Source organism: Salmo salar, chromosome ssa11, assembly GCF_905237065.1.
Source record: "Salmo salar chromosome ssa11, Ssal_v3.1, whole genome shotgun sequence".
Taxonomy (NCBI): Eukaryota; Metazoa; Chordata; class Actinopteri; order Salmoniformes; family Salmonidae; genus Salmo; species Salmo salar.
The window spans coordinates 110,842,750-110,863,235 of record NC_059452.1 but is presented as its reverse complement, the minus strand read 5'-3'; the positions used below and the strand labels follow the sequence as shown (position 1 = coordinate 110,863,235).

At 43.0% G+C, this 20,486-nt stretch overlaps 1 protein-coding gene across 1 annotated transcript in view; it reads right to left on the bottom strand.

Annotated features, from left to right (window-relative positions):
* LOC106591959 (V-set and immunoglobulin domain-containing protein 10-like 2) overlaps nucleotides 1-16,738 on the bottom strand; it is a 36,802-nt gene extending 20,064 nt beyond the window's left edge. Inside the window, exons 1-5 of the mRNA XM_045688925.1 lie at nucleotides 16,591-16,738; nucleotides 13,646-13,790; nucleotides 4,811-4,941; nucleotides 4,401-4,531; nucleotides 4,085-4,235 (exon numbers count right to left, since the gene is read on the bottom strand). Of these exons, the coding sequence (XP_045544881.1) occupies nucleotides 4,085-4,235; nucleotides 4,401-4,531; nucleotides 4,811-4,941; nucleotides 13,646-13,790; nucleotides 16,591-16,738 (706 nt within the window). The remainder of the gene's footprint in view (nucleotides 1-4,084; nucleotides 4,236-4,400; nucleotides 4,532-4,810; nucleotides 4,942-13,645; nucleotides 13,791-16,590) is intronic.
* Between the last annotated feature and the right edge of the window lie 3,748 nt (nucleotides 16,739-20,486).

Sequence of the window (20,486 nt, the reverse complement as noted above, 5' to 3'; positions counted from 1 at the left end):
TGACAATTGATCAAATTGTCACCCATCAGACTATTGTCAATTTAATCTCATTATCATGACCTCTTATCATATCATCATTCTGAACAGTCGTAACCTCTCATCGTTGTCTGTGATCAGGCCTACCACTGTTATGTCATCTGCAAACTTAATGATGGTGTTGGAGTCATGCCTGGCCATGCAGTCGTGGGTGAACAGGGAGTACAGGAGGGGACTGAGCACGCACCCCTGTGGAGCTCCAGTGTTGAGGATCAGCGTGGCGGATGTGTTGTTGCTTACCCTTACCATTGAACAGCATTCTCACATAGGTGTTCCTTTTGTCGAGGTGGGAACAGGCAGTGTGGATTGCATCATCTGTGGATCTGTTGGGGCGGTATGCAAATTGGAGTGGGTCTAGAGTTTCTGGGATGATAGTATTGATGTGAGCCATGACCAGCCTTTCTAAGCACTTCATGGCTACTGACTTGAGGGGCGGTAGTCATTTAGGCAGGTTACCTTCGCTTTCTTGGGCACAGGAACTATGGTGGTCTGCTTGAAACATGTAGATATTACTGACTCAGTCAGGGAGAGGTTGAAAATGTCAGTGAAGACACCTGCCAGTTGGTCCGCGGAGTACACATCCTGGTAATCCGTCTGGCCCCGCGTCCTTGTGAATGTTCAGCTGTATAAAGGTCTTGCTCACATCGGCTATGGAGAGCGTGATCACACAGTCGTCCAGAACAGTTGGTGCTCTCATGCATGCTTCAGTGTTACTTGCCTCGAAGTGAGCATAAACGGCATTTAGCTCGTCTGGTAAACTCTCATCACTGGGCAGCTCACGGACGGGTTTCCCTTTGTAGTCCGTAATAGTTTGCAAGCCCTGACACATCAGACGAGTGTCAGAGCCGGTGTAGTAGGCTTCAATCTTAGTCCTGTATTGATGCTTTGCCTGTTTGATGGTTCGTCTGAGGGCATAGCAGGATTTCTTATAAGCGTCCTGATTAGTGTCCTGCTCCTTTAAAGCAGCAGCTCTAGTCTTTAGCTCGGTGCTGATGTTGCCTGTAATCCATTGCTTCTGGTTGGGATATGTAAATACAGTCACTGTGGGGATGACGTCATCGATTCACTTATTGATGAATCCTGTGACTGAGGTGGTATACTCCTCAATGCCATTGGATGATGTTTATGAAGCATGTGATAAATACAATTTGATTTGATGAATTAACAAATGACTGAGTAATAATATATTTTTAATTCGCATAATTGTGACACTCTCAGCCTTTCTACTGTTAATAGGATAAATTATACATTCTGTTAACATATGTGAATCATTTCAGGAAACTAGGCGTATGTTGCATGTCACTACTTCAGAGGAGAAGCATTTGAACGTAAATAAATAAATGTTATGTGAAATAAATGTTATGTGTCTTTTGGCAGAAATGCCTTCGGGAACATGTGAACAACATTCAGTAAATCAGTAAATATGAATACAATCGTTAAATTACAAGCCTAGTTGGTTTAGCCACGGAAAAAGTCAGGAACCTTCCTGCTAGCGATGATTGGCTGAGATAATGGATGGGCTGGACATGCTGAGAGATGAGTTTGGATTATTCTGCCATGTAGCATGCCTCTGTCTATAACATGAACTGTTCAGTATGTGTAGATAATGATTTCTTCTGCTGCTTTTTTGAAAGATATCATGAAGCACTGCAAAAGTTTTGCTATTGCTCTCCTCTTTCTGAGGACGATCATGCCATGCTGACTCTCTCTGACTGAAAATGAATCAGACGATGAGGAAATCCCTCATTTTCATTGAACCAGACATTGTAGAGTTTCTGATGACAGTGATTGGGAAGAAACAGCGATCAACAGTGTTGTCACGGAAGAAATTGACCAAGTTTTGAAATCAGTGGAATGCCCTTTGGAAGCAGAGTATGATAGATAAGGAGATGGAGAAGATTCTGGCGTATGATTGGAAATATGTGGAGGGAGTCAAAAAGATAACACACTGAATATTTGTATAAAACACCGGTCTCAGGATTACACATTCAAACTAAGGGCAACTATGGAATACGTGACACAGAAGGAGAAGTGTTCATCCACGTATATGGGTAAGAAAGTCTAGCTAGCTACATTTTCAGATATTATATGTTTCTACTTTTGTCAGAAAGTTGTTTTCATTACAAGTTAAAGTACTGTTAGCTAGCTTGCTAACGTTAGTTGGCTGGCTCGCTAGCTAAAGTTATGTGTATGATCTGTGTAGTAATATTATTCGTATATCAGAAATACATTTGCATTGCTAGTTATAGCCTAATATTAGCTAGCTAGCTAACGTTGAACCTAATTAGTTAGCTTTAGCTGGTGGCTAGCTATGGTGGCTAGCTATGACAATCTGTTTGTATTGCTAGTAGTATGGGTTGGGATTATTGCAGAGTTCAAAACAATTGGGAACTCGGAAATGGGAATTCGGAAATCTCCGAATTCAGTGCATTCAAGACAACTGGGAACTCTGAAAAAAAACAATCTCCGACTGGGAAAAATCATTTTGGACATCATCCAAAATAGAATTCTAACTCGGGAACTATGGCCCCGTTCTAGAGCCCCCGACTTTCCAACCTGAAGATCACTGACGTCATGATTTGACTTCAAATTTTTCCAAGTTCCCAGTTGTCTTGAAAGCACTATTATGTTCATTGTTTAGCTAGCTAGCAAGCTACAGTGGTTCCTCCTTTAAAAGTTGCGAGCTTGCACCGGACTTAGAGGTACCCAGCGTCACGGCTTCATTGCTCCAGACCACCACAAGGGGGAGTTAAAGCACTCATTATGCATTTGGTTCCCAAGGTTTTTATATGACCAATCATATCGAGTGGATCCAATGACGCATTTGACACGGGCCACCAATCCCTGGCGACTTCAACAAAGATGGCTGACAAAACATTACGAGGACGCTAATTTAAGTAATTATAACGTCCCCCCTATCTGAGATGTTTACTGCAGTCCTCATTCTCCACATATAACACCAGTTCGGCCAGTCACATTCTGTTAAAGGTCCCCCAAAGCACACACATCCCTATGGTCGCTTGTCTTTTCAGTTCGCTGCAGCTAGCGACTGGAATGAGCTGCAACAAACACTCAAACTGGACAGTATTATCTCAATCTCTTCATTCAAAGGCTCAATCATGGACACTCTTACTGACAGTTGTGGCTGCTTTGCAAAATATATATTGTGTTGTCATGTGTTGCTGCCTTGCTATGTTGTTGTCTCTTTATGTCGTCCTTCCCTGTAGCTCAGTTGGTAGAGCATGGTGTTTGCAACGCCAGGGTTGTGGGTTCGATTCCCACGGGGGGCCAGTACAAAAAAAAATGCATGAAATGTATGCATTCACTACTGTAAGTCGCTCTGGATAAGAGCGTCTGCTAAATGACTAAAATGTAAATGTAAAATGTTATGTAGTGTGTTGCTGCCTTGCTATGTTGTTGTCTCTTTATGTAGTGTGTTGCTGCCTTGCTATGTTGTTGTCTCTTTATGTAGTGTGTTGCTGCCTTGCTATGTTGTTGTCTCTTTATGTAGTGTGTTGCTGCCTTGCTATGTTGTTGTCTCTTTATGTAGTGTGTTGCTGCCTTGCTATGTTGTTGTCTCTTTATGTAGTGTGTTGCTGCCTTGCTATGTTGTTGTCTCTTTATGTAGTGTGTTGCTGCCTTGCTATGTTGTTGTCTCTTTATGTAGTGTGTTGCTGCCTTGCTATGTTGTTGTCTCTTTATGTAGTGTGTTGCTGCCTTGCTATGTTGTTGTCTCTTTATGTAGTGTGTTGCTGCCTTGCTATGTTGTTGTCTCTTTATGTAGTGTGTTGTCTCTCTTGCCGTGATGTGTTTTTTGTCCTATATTTTTTATGTATTTTTTTAATCCCAGACGCCGTCATTGTAAATAATTGTTCTTAACTAACTTGCCAAATTAAATAAAGGTTAAAAAAATCAAATAGCGTAGCTTAACTTCTTCCAGTGTGAAGTAATTGGTAGTTTGGTAAACTATATTTTCAGTGTAGCTTCCGCAACACTGGTGTGTGTGCGTGTATGTGGCATATAGGACCATGCTGTGTGTGAGACTCACAAGCCCGTGCAGTGCATTGTGTGGAGGTGTTGAGAGCAGGGTGCATCCCCAGGCAGGTGAACAGAGAGTTGTTGTTGGTCTGGGATCCAGACTGCAGTACGGAGACATTGTTGGCTGGCCACGCCCCTTCACCCCCAAGCCACGCCCCTCCCTGTTACAATAACAACCAGAACAACAATCATTTAACTTGTTAGGACCCTTTCTTTGAGTGTGCGTGCGTGTGCATGTGTGTGTGTGTGTGTGTGTGTGTGTGTGTGTGTGTGTGTGTGTGTGTGTGTGTGTGTGTGTGTGTGTGTGTGTGTGTGTGTGTGTGTACCTGTGCCAGAAGGTTTGTGGTCCAGCGTAGTGAAGGGGGAGGCAAGCCCCCTGGCCATGAACAGGTCAGGTTGAGGGAGGAGTAGTTCATTGCTGGCAGAACAGAGCAGGAAGGGGAACCATCTGGAGGGTCTGGGGGACAGGGGGACAATATACAGCGCAACACTGTGTTGATTGTGTTGTTGTTGTGTGTGTGTGTGTGTGTGTGTGTGTGTGTGTGTGTGTGTGTGTGTGTGTGTGTGTGTGTGTGTGTGTGTGTGCCTGCCTGCCTGCGTGCGTGCGTGTGTGTGTGTGTGTGTGTTTCTGTGGTTATATATGTGTGTGTGTGTGTGTGTCGTGTCGGTGTATGTGTTTGCCGGTGTGTATGTGTGTGTGTGTGCGGTCAGGTGTTAGAAGTCAGAGGTTACTCACAATAGACGGTGAGGTTGATGGTCTTGAGAGAGCGGGTGTTGAGGTACGTATTCTGAGCCTGACAGGCATAGGTACCAGTGTTCATCCGCAGAATCCTAGTGATGGTGAACTGGGGTCCCGTGTACACCTGGCTGGATTAGAAGCAATATATAAACACCTGGCTGGATTAGAACCAATGTATAAAACACCTGGCTGGATTAGAACCAATGTATAAAACACCTGGCTGGATTAGAACCAATATATAAACACCTGGCTGGATTAGAAGCAATATATAAACACCTGGCTGGATTAGAACCAATATAAATAAAACCTGACTGGGATTAGAACCAATATAAAATACACCAGGCTGGATTAGAACCAATTTATAAACACCTGGCCGGATTAGAACCAATTTATAAAACACCTGGCTGGATTAGAACCAATATATAAAACACCTGGCTGGATTAGAACCAATATATAAACACCTGGCTGGATTAGAACCAATATAAAAAACACCTGGCTGGATTAGAACCAATATATAAACACCTGGCTGGATTAGAACCAATATATAAAACACCTGGCTGGATTAGAACCAATATATAAACACCTGGCTGGATTAGAACCAATATATAAAACACCTGGCTGGATTAGAAGCAATATATAAAACACCTGGTTGAGATTAGAAGCAATATATAAAACACCTGACTGGGATTAGAACCAATATATAAACACCTGGCTGGATTAGAAGCAATATATAAAACACCTGGTTGAGATTAGAAGCAATATATAAACACCTGGCTGGATTAGAACCAATATATAAAACACCTGGCTGGATTAGAACCAATATATAAACACCTGGCTGGATTAGAACCAATATATAAACACCTGGCTGGATTAGAACCAATATATAAACACCTGGCTGGATTAGAACCAATATATAAAACACCTGGCTGGATTAGAACCAATATATAAAACACCTGACTGGGATTAGAACCAATTTATAAAACACCTGGCTGGATTAGAACCAATATATAAAACACCTGACTGGGATTAGAACTAAATCAGAAATTTGTAGGGAAGATAGAAAACATTTTCATACAACAGACAAATAAAGGCCTAGATTCAATCAGTTCCAGCGCTAATCTGCGATAATGACGACTGCATTGCTTTTGTTTAGGCGCTGTCGGAGGTGTAACTGTGTTGGTGCTCATTGAGTGGTTGCTCTTCTTATTGTCATGAAACCTCACCTGTCCTTAAATCTGAATAAAATCCAATAAAATTGTATTTGTAACATACGCTGAATAAAATGAAATGCTGACTAACGAGCCCTTAACCAACAATGCAGTTTTAAGAAAATAGAGTTAAGAAAATATTTTCTAAACAAACGAAAGTAAAAAAAGTAACAAAATAAAATAACAATACGGAGGCTATATACAGGGGGTACCGGTACAGAGTCAATGTGGAGGCTATATACAGGGGGTACCAGTACAGAGTCAATGTGGAGGCTATATACAGGGGGTACCAGTACAGAGTCAATGTGGAGGCTCTATACAGGGGGTACCAGTACAGAGTTAATGTGGAGGCTATATACAGGGGGTACCGGTACAGAGTCAATGTGGAGACTATATACAGGGGGTACCGGTACAGAGTCAATGTGGAGGCTCTATACAGGGGGTACCAGTACAGAGTCAATGTGGAGGCTATATACAGGGGGTACCGGTACAGAGTCAATGTGGAGGCTATATACAGGGGGTACTGGTACAGAGTCAATGTGGAGGCTATATACAGGGGGTACTGGTACAGAGTCAATGTGGAGGCTCTATACAGGGGGGTACCGGTACAGAGTCAATGTGGAGGCTATATACAGGGTGTTACGGTACAGAGTCAATGTGGAGGCTATATACAGGGTGTTACGGTACAGAGTTAATGTGGAGGCTATATACAGGGGGTACTGGTACAGAGTTAATGTGGAGGCTATATACAGGGTGTTACGGTACAGAGTCAATGTGGAGGCTATATACAGGGGGTACTGGTACAGAGTTAATGTGGAGGCTATATACAGGGGGTACTGGTACAGAGTTAATGTGGAGGCTATATACAGGGGGTACCGGTACAGAGTCAATGTGGAGGCTATATACAGGGGGTACCGGTACAGAGTCAATGTGGAGGCTATATACAGGGTGTTACGGTACAGAGTTAATGTGGAGGCTATATACAGGGGGTACTGGTACAGAGTTAATGTGGAGGCTATATACAGGGGGTACTGGTACAGAGTCAATGTGGAGGCTCTATACAGGGGGTACTGGTACAGAGTTAATGTGGAGGCTATATACAGGGGGTACTGGTACAGAGTTAATGTGGAGGCTATATACAGGGGGTACTGGTACAGAGTCAATGTGGAGGCTCTATACAGGGGGTACTGGTACAGAGTTAATGTGGAGGCTATATACAGGGTGTTACGGTACAGAGTTAATGTGGAGGCTATATACAGGGGGTACTGGTACAGAGTTAATGTGGAGGCTATATACAGGGTGTTACGGTACCGAGTCAATGTGGAGGCTATATACAGGGGGTACTGGTACAGAGTTAATGTGGAGGCTATATACAGGGGGTACCGGTACAGAGTCAATGTGGAGGCTATATACAGGGGGTACCGGTACAGAGTCAATGTGGAGGCTATATACAGGGGGTACCGGTACAGAGTTAATGTGGAGGCTATATACAGGGTGTTACGGTACAGAGTCAATGTGGAGGCTCTATACAGGGGGTACTGGTACAGAGTTAATGTGGAGGCTATATACAGGGTGTTACGGTACAGAGTTAATGTGGAGGCTATATACAGGGGGTACTGGTACAGAGTTAATGTGGAGGCTATATACAGGGTGTTACGGTACAGAGTCAATGTGGAGGCTATATACAGGGGGTACCATTACCGAATCAATACAGAGGCTATATACAGGGGGTACCGGTAGCGAATCAATGTGCGGGGGTACAGGTAAATTGAGGTAATATGTACATATAGACAGCGGTAAAGTGACTATGCATAGATAATTAACAGCGAGTAGGAGTAGTGTTAAAACAAAGGGTGGGTTGTCAATGTAAATAGTCTGGTAGCCATTTTATTAATTGTTCAGCAGTCTTTTGGCTTGGGGGTAGAAGCTGTGGAGGAGTCTTTTGGACCTAGACTTGGCGCTCCGGTATCGCTTGCCCTGCGGTAGCAGAGAGAACAGTCCCTGACTTGGGTGACTGGAGTCTTTGACAATTTTTTGGGCCTTCCTCTGACTCCACCTAGTATAGAGGTCCTGGATGGCAGGAAGCTTGGCCCCCCAGAGCCGTACGCACTACCCTCTGTAGTGCCTTAAGCTTGGATGCCGGGCAGTTGTCATACCAGTCTGTGATGCAACCAGTCAGGATGCTCTCAATGGTGCAGCTGTAGAACTTGTTGAGGATCTGAGGACCCATACCAAATCTTTTCAGTCTCCTGAGGGGGAATAGGCATTGGCGTGCCCTCTTCACGACTGTCTTGGTGTTTTTGGACCATGATAGTTTGTTGGTGATGTGGACACCAAGGAACTGGATTCGCTCCACTACAAACTCCACTACAACCCCCACTACAACCTCGATGTGAATGGGGGTGTGTTCGGCCCTACTTTTCCTGTAGTCCACGATCAGATCCTTTGTCTTGATCACATTGAGGGAGAGGTTGTTGTCCTGAAACCACACTGCCAGAACTCTGATCTCCTCCCTATAGACTGTCTCATCATTATCGTGATCAGTTCTACCACCGTTGTGTCGTCAGCAAACTTAATGATGGTGTTGGAGTTGTGCTTGGCCACGCAGCCGTGGGTGAACAAGGAGTACAGGAGGGGAATAAGCATACAACCCTGAGGGGCCCCAGTGTTGAGGATCAGCGTGGCAGATGTGTTGTTCCCTACTCTTACCACCTGGGGCGGCCCATCAGGACGTCCAGGATCCAGTTGCAGAAGGAGATGTTTAGTCCCAGGGTCCTTAGCTTAGTAATGAGCTTTGAGTGCACTATGGTGTTGAACACTGAGCTGTAATCAATGTACAGCATTCTCACATAGGTGTTCCTTTCGTCCAGGTGGGAAAGGGCAATGTGGAGTGCAATAGAAATTATGTAATCTGTGGATCTCTTGGGGTGGTATGTGAATTGGAGTGGGTCTAGGGTTTCCAGGATGATGGTGTTGATGTGAGCATTGGCCAGCCTTTCAAAGCACTTCATGGCTACCGACGTAAGTGCTACGGGCGGTAGTTACCTTCAAGTTCTTAGGCACAGGGACTATGGTGGTCCGCTTGAAACATGTAGGTGTTACAGACTCAATCAGGGAGAGGATGAAAATGTCAGTGAAGACACTTGTCAGTTGTTCTGCACATGCTCTGAGTACACGTCCTGGTGTTCCGTCTGGCCCCGCGGCCTTTTGAATGTTGACCTGTTTAAATGTCTTGCTCACATCGGCTATGGAGAGCCTGATCACACAGTCGTCCGGAGTAGTTTGCAAGCCCTGCCATATCCAATGAGCGTCAGAGCTGGTGTGGTAGGATTCAATCTTAGTCCTGTACTGACACATTGCCTGTTTGATGGTTAATCTGAGAGCATAGCGGGATTTGTTCTAAGCATCTGGATTAGTGTCCTGCTCCTTGAAGCGGTAGCTCTAGCCTTTAGCTCAGTGTGGATGTTGCCTGTAATCCATGGCTTCTGGTTGGGATATGTACGTATGGTCACTGTGAGGAAAACATTGTTGATGCACTCATTGATGAAGCCAGTGACTGAGGTGGTATACTCCTCAATACCATTGGATGAATCCGGGAACATATTCCAGTCTGTGCTAGCAAAACAGTCCTGTAGCATCATATGACCTCTTCAGTATTGAATGAATCACTGGTACTTCCTGCTTTAGCGTGAATCAGGAGGATATAGTTATGGTCAGATCTGCCAACTGGAAGACAAGGGAGAGCTTTTTACTCATCTCTGTGTTTGGAGTAAAGGTGGTCTAGAGTTTTTTTTCCTCTCATGTGATGTGCTGGTAAAAAATTGGTAAAATGGATTTAAATTTGCCTGTATTAAAGTCCACGCCCACTAAAAGCGCCTCTTCTGGATGAGCATTTTCTTGTTTGCGTATGGCGTTATACAGCTCTGTCACATCCTGACCAGTATAAGGGGTTATTTGTTATTGTAGTTTGGTCAGGACGTGGCAGGGGTGTGTTTGTTTTGTGTTGTCGGGGTTTTTGGGTATTGTTCTATGTTTTGTATTTCTATGTTTTTTCTATGTTGTGTATTTCTATGTGTTGGCCTGGTATGGCACTCAATCAGGGACAGCTGTACATCGTTGTTGCTGATTGAGCATTCACATACCCGCTGCATTTTGGTCCAATCACTACGACAGCTATTACAAACTCATTGAGTGCGGTCTTAGTGCCAGCATCGGTTTGTGGTGGTAAATAGACAGCTACAAAAAATATACATGAAAACTCTCTTGGTAGGTAGTGTGGTCTACAGCTTATCATGATGTACTCTACCTCAGACGAGCAATACCTCAAGACTTCCTTAATATTAGACATCGCGCTCCAGCTGTTAAAATAGACACACAACACTACCCTCGTCTTACCGGAGGTAGCTGTTCATTCTTGCCGTTGCACGGAAAACCCAGCCAACAGTATATTATCCGTGTCGTCGTTCAGCCATGACTCGATGAAATATACGATTTTACTGTTTTTAATATCCCTTTGGTAGGATAGTCTCGAACGGAGCTCATCTAGTTTATTATCCAGTGATAACAAAAAAATGTTGGGACACATATTTAAGCCCTTAGTTATGTTGGCACAAAACTACCTCCATACTTCCATTAATTTGTACCTTCAGATGAGTCCCGTGGGGCTTGTGAGGGTCATAGAGCAAAACAGAGAACACCATCGTTCGGACGTTATAGACGTTTTCACGAGGGGACCGATTTTTGGGGTGTCTCCTGGTCTGACTAACAGCTCTGTATCTCTGCAACTCTTTCCACCACAGATGCTGAAGTGCGACATAATGTGTATTGAGAATCAGCCCATCCCCCAAAAAATCATATCTCTATCTTAAGCAGACGGATTTTGATGGGGATTTTTTTATTATGTTCATTAGATTGACGCTTGGGTGCGTCAATAGATTCTTAAGGATACTAAACAAAATAATAAGGATTTCTATCAGCCTAATCGAGGTGTAGATTACATCATCCAATTTGTAACATGGCTGCATAGGATTATTACTAATGCGATATAGCACATCCAATGGTAATGTCTGTGTTAGGTATAATTTGATTTGATTTATTAGGATCCCCATTAGCCGACGCCAATGGCAACAGTTAGTCTTACTGGGGTCTGACACATAACGAAAAAGACATCACAGACAAAATACTTTACAATTGAAGTACATTTAAAAACATGAACATGTAGTGTGTATGAGTGTGTGTGCATCTATCAGTTCCACATGCATGTCAGTACATACACACAACCAGTAGGTCACATGTCAGGACATACACACAACCAGTAGGTCACATGTCAGGACATACACACAACAAGTAGGTCACATGTCAGGACATACACACAACAAGTAGGTCACATGTCAGGACATACACACAACAAGTAGGTCACATGTCAGGACACACAACCAGTAGGTCACATGTCAGGACACACAACCAGTAGGTCACATGACAGGACACACAACCAGTAGGTCACATGACAGGACACACAACCAGTAGGTCACATGTCAGGACACACAACCAGTAGGTCACATGACAGGACACACAACCAGTAGGTCACATGTCAGTACAGACAACCAGTAGGTCACATGTCAGTACAGACAACCAGTAGGTCACATGTCAGTACAGACAACCAGTAGGTCACATGACAGGACACACAACCAGTAGGTCACATGTCAGGACACACAACCAGTAGGTCACATGTCAGGACACACAACCAGTAGGTCACATGTCAGGACAGACAACCAGTAGGTCACATGACAGGACACACAACCAGTAGGTCACATGTCAGGACATACAACCAGTAGGTCACATGACAGGACACACAACCAGTAGGTCACATGACAGGACACACAACCAGTAGGTCACATGTCAGGACACACAACCAGTAGGTCACATGACAGGACATACAACCAGTAGGTCACATGACAGGACATACAACCAGTAGGTCACATGACAGGACAGACAACCAGTAGGTCACATGACAGGACACACAACCAGTAGGTCACATGACAGGACACCCAACCAGTAGGTCACATGACAGGACATACAACCAGTAGGTCACATGACAGGACAGACAACCAGTAGGTCACATGACAGGACACACAACCAGTAGGTCACATGGGGGAGATGCAACCAGTAGGTCACATGACAGGACATACAACCAGTAGGTCACATGACAGGACACACAACCAGTAGGTCACATGTCAGGACATACAACCAGTAGGTCACATGTGGGAGATACAACCAGTAGGTCACATGACAGGACAGACAACCAGTAGGTCACATGGTCAAAGAGGTCAGGGATACAACCAGTAGGTCACATGGGGGAGATGCAACCAGTAGGTCACATGACAGGACACCCAACCAGTAGGTCACATGGGGGAGATGCAACCAGTAGGTCACATGGGGGAGATGCAACCAGTAGGTCACATGACCAGAGGACGGGACCCAACCAGTAGGTCACATGACAGGAGACCCAACCAGTAGGTCACATGACAGGACACCCAACCAGTAGGTCACATGGGGAGATGCAACCAGTAGGTCAACCAGTAGGTCACATGGGGGAGATGCAACCAGTAGGTCACATGGGGAGATGCAACCAGTAGGTCACATGGGGGAGATGCAACCAGTAGGTCACATGGGGGAGATGCGTTGTGCCGTGAGTTGTTGCTTTAGTTGTTTGTTTGAAACCAGGTTTGCTGTTCGTTTGTGCTCTATAAGATAGAAGGGAGTCCCATGCACTCATGGCTCTGTATAATACTATATGTTTGCCTGAATTTGTTCTGGACCTGGGGACTGTGAAAATGATGGGAGCCACATGCTGATTTGAAAAGGTCCAACGCAATTACACCTCCAACATCGGCTAAATAGAACCAATAAAAACTGTATTCAGTGGTCGGTTATCATGAGTGGAACTGATTGAATCTAGCCAAATATGAACTGATTGGATCTAGCCAAAGATGAACTGATTGAGACTAGCCAAAGATGAACTGTAAAATGTAAAATGTAAAAATGTAAAATGTAAATGTAATTGAATCTAGCCAAAGATGAACTGATTGAATCTAGCCAAAGATGAACTGATTGAATCTAGCCAAAGATGAACTGATTGAGAGTAGCCAAAGATGAACTGTAAAATTTAAATGTAAAAATGTAAAATGTAAATGTAATTGAATCTAGCCAAAGATGAACTGATTGAATCTAGGCAAAGATGAACTGATTGAATCTAGCCAAAGATGAACTGATTGGATCTAGCCAAAGAGGAACTGTAAAATGTAAAATGTAAATGTAAATGTAATTGAATCTAGCCAAAGATGAACTGATTGGATCTAGCCAAAGATGAACTGATTGGATCTAGCCAAAGATGAACTGTAAAATGTAAAATGTAAAAATGTAAAATGTAAATGTAATTGAATCTAGCCAAAGATGAACTGATTGAATCTAGCCAAAGATGAACTGATTGGATCTAGCCGAAGATGTGTATGTTAAAGACTAAACAAACAAGATAATCATAAAATATAATGATTCATGATTGTGTGTGTGTGTTTGTGTGGGTGTGTGTGTGTGTGTGTGTTTGTAAGTGTGTGTTAAGGCATACCTGTTGTTGTAGAACCAGACATATTGACTGGGAGGGTTGGACTGGGCCTGGCAGAGCAGAGAGACCGCCTGTCTCTCCTGAGCAGAGTATCCTCTGTCTGTTACACTGTAGGGAGTCACATCTATCTTGGGAATATCAGGACCGACTGGGGAGAGGACACACACACACTATGTTAAACACACACGACATTACACACACACTCCCTTACACACACTATGTTACCTACACTAGTTTACATACACTACGTTACATACACTACGTTACATACACTACGTTACCTACACTACGTTACATACACTACGTTACCTACACTACGTTACATACACTACGTTACATACACTACGTTACATACACTACGTTACCTACACTACGTTACCTACACTACCAAAACCTGCGGGCTCTCCTTCACCGCAGCCGACGTGAGTAAAACATTTAAACGTGTTAACCCTCGCAAGGCTGCCGGCCCAGACGGCATCCCTAGCCGTGTCCTCAGAGCATGCGCAGACCAGCTGGCTGGTGTGTTTACGGACATATTCAATAAATCCCTATCCCAGTCTGCTGTTCCCACATGCTTCAAGAGGGCCACTATTGTTCCTGTTCCCAAGAAAGCAAAGATAACTGAACTAAATGACTATCGCCCCATAGCACTCACTTCCGTCATCATGAAGTGCTTTGAAAGACTAGTCAAAGACCATATCACCTCCACCCTACCTGACACCCTAGACCCAGTCCAATTTGCTTACCACCCCAATAGGTCCACAGACGACACAATCACAATCACACTGCCCTAACCCATCTGGACAAGAGGAATACCTATGTAAGAATGCTGTTCATCGATTACAGCTCAGCATTTAACACCATAGTACCCTCCAAACTTGTCATTAAGCTCGAGATCCTGGGTCTCAACCCCGCCCTGTGCAACTGAGTCCTGGACTTCCTGACGGGCCACCCCAGGTGGTGAGGGTAGGTAACAACATCTCCAACCCGCTGATCCTCAACACTGGGGCCCCACAAGGGTGCGTTCTCAGCCCTCTCCTGTACTCCCTGTTCACCCATGACTGCGTGGCCATACACGCCTCCAACTCAATCATCAAGTTTGCAGACGACACTACAGTGGTAGGCTTGATTACCAACAACGACGAGACGGCCTACAGGGAGGAGGTGAAGGCCCTCGGAGTGTGGTGTCAGGAAAATAAACTCACACTCAACGTCAACGTCAACAAACAAAGGAGATGATCGTGGACTTCAGGAAACAGCAGAGGGAGCACCCCTCTATCCACATCGACGGGATAGTAGTGGAGAAGGTGGAAAGTTTTAAGTTCCTTGGCGTACACATCACGGACAAACTGAAATGGTCCACCCACACAGACAGCGTGGTGAAGAAGGCGCAACAGCGCCTCTTCAACCTCAGGAGGCTAAAGAAATGTGTCTTGTCACTGAAAACACTGACAAACTTTTACAGATGCACAATCGAGAGCATCCTGTTGGGCTGTATCACCGCCTGGTACGGCAACTGCGCCGCCCATAACCGGAAGGCTCTCCAGAGGGTAGTGAGGTCTGCACAATGCATCACTGGGAACAAACTACCTGCCCTCCAGGACACCAGCACCCGATGTCACAGGAAGGCCAAAAAGATCATCAAGGACAACAGCCACCCGAGCCACTGCCTGTTCACCCCGCTATCATCCAGAAGGTGAGGTCAGTACAGGTGCATCAAAGCGGGGATCTGAGAGACTGAAAAACAGCTTCTATCTCAAGGCCATCAGACTGTTAAACAGCCATCACTAACTCAGAGTGGCTGCTGCCAACATACTGACTCATCTCTAGCCACTTTAATAATAAAAATTGGATGTAATAAATGTATCGCTAGTCTCTTTAAACAATGCCACTTTATATAATGTTTACATACCCTACATTACTCATCTTATATGTATATACTGTACTCTATACCATCTACTGCATCTTGCCTATTCCGTTCGGCCGTCGCTCATCCATATATTTATATGTACATATTCTTATTCATTCCTTCACACTTGTGTATAAGGTAGTTGTGAAATTGTTAGGTTAGATTACTTGTTAGATATTACTACACAGTCGGACTAGAAGCAAAAGCATTTCGTTACACTCGCATTAACATCTGCTAACCATGTGTTTGTGACCAATAAAATTTGATTTGATTTGAAACACACACTACGTTACAAACGCACACTACATTACACACACTCACACACAACGTTGCACACACACACACTACATTACACACACAAACACACAACGTTACACACACACACACTACATTACACACACTCACACACTACGTTACACACACACACACACTACATTACACACACTCACACACAACGTTACACACACACACACTACATTACACACACTCACACACAACGTTACACACACACACACTACATTACACACACTCACACACAACGTTACACACACACACACTACATTACACACACTCACACACTACGTTACACACACACACACTACATTAAAAACTCACACACAACGTTACACACACACACAAACACACATCACACACTACGAACACACTCACACACAACGTTACACACACACACACACTACATTACACACACTCACACAACGTTACACACACACACTACGTTACACACTCACAGACAATGTTACACACACACACACTACGTTACACACACACACACTACATTACACACACTCACACACAACGTTACACACACACACACTACATTACACACACTCACAGACAACGTTACACACACACACACTACATTACACACACTCACACACTACGTTACACACACACTACATTACACACACTCACAGACAACGTTACACACACACACACTACGTTACACACAGATAGATTGGAAGTTAGGGTACAGCGTTAGGGTTACTTGTAGGCTTTAGGGTGTAGTGTGTATACTAACAGATGATGTCCAGCCAGATGCGGTCGGACCGTTCCTGGTTGACCTGGTTCCGGGCCCCACAACGATACCAGCCTGTTTGGTTACGGTTGACTTCTGTCATATTAAACACGCGTCTGTTGCCCTGGGGAGACGGTGCTGACCAATCCATTGTAAGTCTCATGCTCCCACACGAAGAAAAAGCGGCTCAGTACCGTTCTCCAGGCCACAGCGCAGCCACACCGAAGATCCCTCCGCCGGGGACGCATCACTCAGCAGAATATAGGGCTTACTGACAGGGACTACACACACACACACACACACACACACACACACACACACACACACACACACACCATGTAGTAGAAGAAGTAACAGTAGTAGTAGTAGTCGTAGTAGTAGTAGTCAGTGGTGGAAAAAGTACTAAATTCTCATACTTGAGTAAAAGTAAAGATACCTTAATAGAAAATGACTCAAGTAAAAGTGAAAGTCACCCAAGAAAATAATACTTCAGTAAAAGTCTAAAGCATTTGGTTTTAAATATATATATATATATATATATAAGTATCAAAAGTAAATGTAATTGTTACATTTAGTTACTACATTTAGCCAGGGTAACAATCCAACGGTCACAATTTAACCCTCAGGCATCATTTACAAACAAAGCATTTGTGTTTAGTGAGTCTGCCAGATCAGAGAGAGCAGGGATGACCAGGGATGTTCTCTTGATGTGTGTGTATGAATTGGAATATTTTCTGTCCTGCTAAGCATTCAAAATGTAACAAGTACTTTTGGGTGTGAGGGAAAACATATAGAGTAAAAGTACATACTTTTCTCTAGGAATGTAGTGAAGTAAAAGTAAAGGTTGTCAAAAATATAAATAGTAAAGTAAAGTACAGATACCAAAAAATGACTTAAGTAGTACTTCTTTTTTTACTTAAGTACTTTACACCACTGAAGTGGTGTAAAGTGGTAGTAGTAGTATTAGTAACAGTAGTAGTAGTAGTAGCAGCAGCATCAGTAGTAGTAGTATTGGTAGTAGTTGAAGTAGTTGTAGTACTAGTATTCATAGCAGAAGTAGCAGCAGCAGCAGTAGTTGGTGTAGCAGCAGTAGTACTAATAGAAGTAGTTCTAGTAGTGGTAGTTGCAGTAGTGGTAGTATCATTAGTTGAAGGAGTATTAGGATTAGTAGTAATAGTACTAATAGTACTAGTAGTAGCAGTACAAGTAGTAGTTGGAGTAGTAGTTGTAGTAGTAGCAGCAGTAGTAGTAGTAGCTGCAATAGTAACAGTAGTATTTGTAGTAGTAGCAGTAGTAGTAGAAGTAGTCAAAGCAGTAGTAGTAGTAGTAGTAGTAGTAGTAGCAGTAGTAGTAGTTGCCACAGTAGTCGCAGTTATAGTATTAGTATTCATAGCAGAAGTAGTAGTTGCGCTATCAGTAGTTGTGGTAGCAGCAGCAGTAGTACTAATAGTAGTAGTTCTAATAGTGGTAGTAGCACACCCACATACACACCATGTAGTAGTAGTAGTAGTAGTAGTAGTAAGCAGCAGCAATAGTAGTTGTGATTGTTGTAGTAACAGTAGTAGCAGTAGTCGTAGTAATAGTAGTTGTAGTACTAGTAGTAGTAGCAGTAGTAGTAGTAGAAGCAGCAGCAATAGTAGTTGTGATTGTTGTAGTAACAGTAGTAGTAGTAATACTAATAGTAGTTGTTGTAGTACTAGTAATAGTAGTAGTGGTTGTAGTAGTAGTAGTAGTAGTAGTAGTAGCAGCAGCAGCAACATTAGTTTCAGTAGTAGTTGCATTGGTGTAGTTGTAGTATTAGTAGCAAAAGTGGTAGTAGTAGTATTAGTAGCAGTCGTAGTAGTAGCAGCATCATCAGTAGTAGTAGTAGTATTAGTAGTAGTTGAAGTAGTTGTAGTAATAATATTCATAGCTGAAGTAGTAGTAGCTGTAACAGTGGTAACAGCAGCAACTGTAGTTGGTGTATCAGCAGTAGTACTAATATGAGTAGTTCTAGGAGTGGTTGTAGCAGTAGTAGTAGTTGTCACAGTAGTAGCAGTTATCAGTAGTAGCAGTAGTATTAGTATTCAAAACAGAAGTAGTAGCAGCGGTAGCAGTATTAGTAGTAGTAGCGGCAGCAGCAGTAGTACTAATATAATTTTTCTAGTAGTGATAGTAGCAGTACTGCTGCTACCACTACTACTACGGCTACTACATCTACTACTACTGCTACAGCTGCTACTACTAATGCTACTACTAATTCTGCTATGAATAATAATACTACAACTGATAATACTGTGACAACTACTACTACTGCTACTACTATTACTGCTACTACAACTACTACTTTACCTCTGCTGCTACTCCTACAACTACTATTACTACTCTACTGCTATTACTACTACTACTAATACCACTTCTGCTACGAATACTAATACTACAACTACTTCAACTACTACAAATACTATGCTACCTCAACTACTAAAAGTACACAGAGAGCTAATATTAATGACATGCATGTCAATCTCTCATGGCTCAAAGTGAAAGAGAGATTGACTTTGTCACTATTAGTTTTTTAAGAGGTGTTGACAAGCTGAATGTACCGAGCTGTCTGTTTAAACTACTAGCACACAGCTCAGACACCCATGAATACCCTACAAGACATGCCACCAGAGGTCTCTTCGCATTCCCCAAGTCCAGAACAGACTGTGGGAGGCACACAGTACTACATAGAGCCATGACTACATGGAACTCTATTCCACATCAGGTAACTCATGCAAGAAGTAGAATCAGATTTATAAAACAGGTAAACATATATCTTATGGAACAACAGGAACTGTGAAGAGACACACACAAAGGTACATGTATACACACATATTGGGATATTGTTATAGTAGCTGTTGTAGAGAAGTAGTAGTAGTAGTAGTAGCAGAAACAATAGTAGCTATCGTTGTTGTCGTAGGAGCAGTAATAGTAGAAGTAGTAGTAGTAGTAGTGGCTGTAGTAGTACCAGTAATAGCAGCAGCATTACTAGCAGTAGTAGTATTAGTAGTAATAGTAGCAGTAGTAGTATAAGCAGTAGTAAAAGTAGTAGTAGTAGTAAAGTTGTAGTATTAGTAGTAGTCCTGGTAATAGTAACAGTTGTAGTAGAAGCAGTAGTAAAAGTAGTAGCAGTAGTAGAAGCAATGGAAGTAGCAGCAGCAGTAGTAGTAGTGGTAGTAGTAGTAGTATTAGTATTAGTACCAGCAGAAGTAGAAGCAGCAGCATCAGTAGTAATAGTAGTAGTAGTAGTATAAATATCATTAGTAGCAGTAGTAGTGGTGGTAGTAGTAGTAGTAGCAGTAGTGTAGTAGTGGTAGTAGTTGTAGTTAGTTAAACCCAGTAAATGTCTATTATACTGTTAGTTAAACCCAGTACATGTCTATTAGACTGTTAGTTAAACCCAGTACATGTCTATTAGACTGTTAGTTAAACCCAGTACATGTCTATTATACTGTTAGTTAAACCCAGTACATGTCTATTAGCCTGTTAGTTAAACCCAGTACATGTCTATTACTGTTAGTTAAACCCAGTACATGTCTATTATACTGTTAGTTAAACTCAGTACATGTCTACTAGACTGTTAGTTAAACCCAGTACATGTCTATTAGACTGTTAGTTAAACCCAGTACATGTCTATTAGACTGTTAGTTAAACCCAGTACATGTCTATTAGACTGTTAGTTAAACCCAGTACATGTCTATTAGACTGTTAGTTAAACCCAGTACATGTCTATTAGACTGTTAGTTAAACCCAGTACATGTCTATTATACTGTTAGTTAAACCCAGTACATGTCTATTAGACTGTTAGTTAAACCCAGCGAAGTCCCACAGGGCTCTTTACCAAGGCTGCAGGTCCTGGTGCGTGTGTCCAGGGGGTG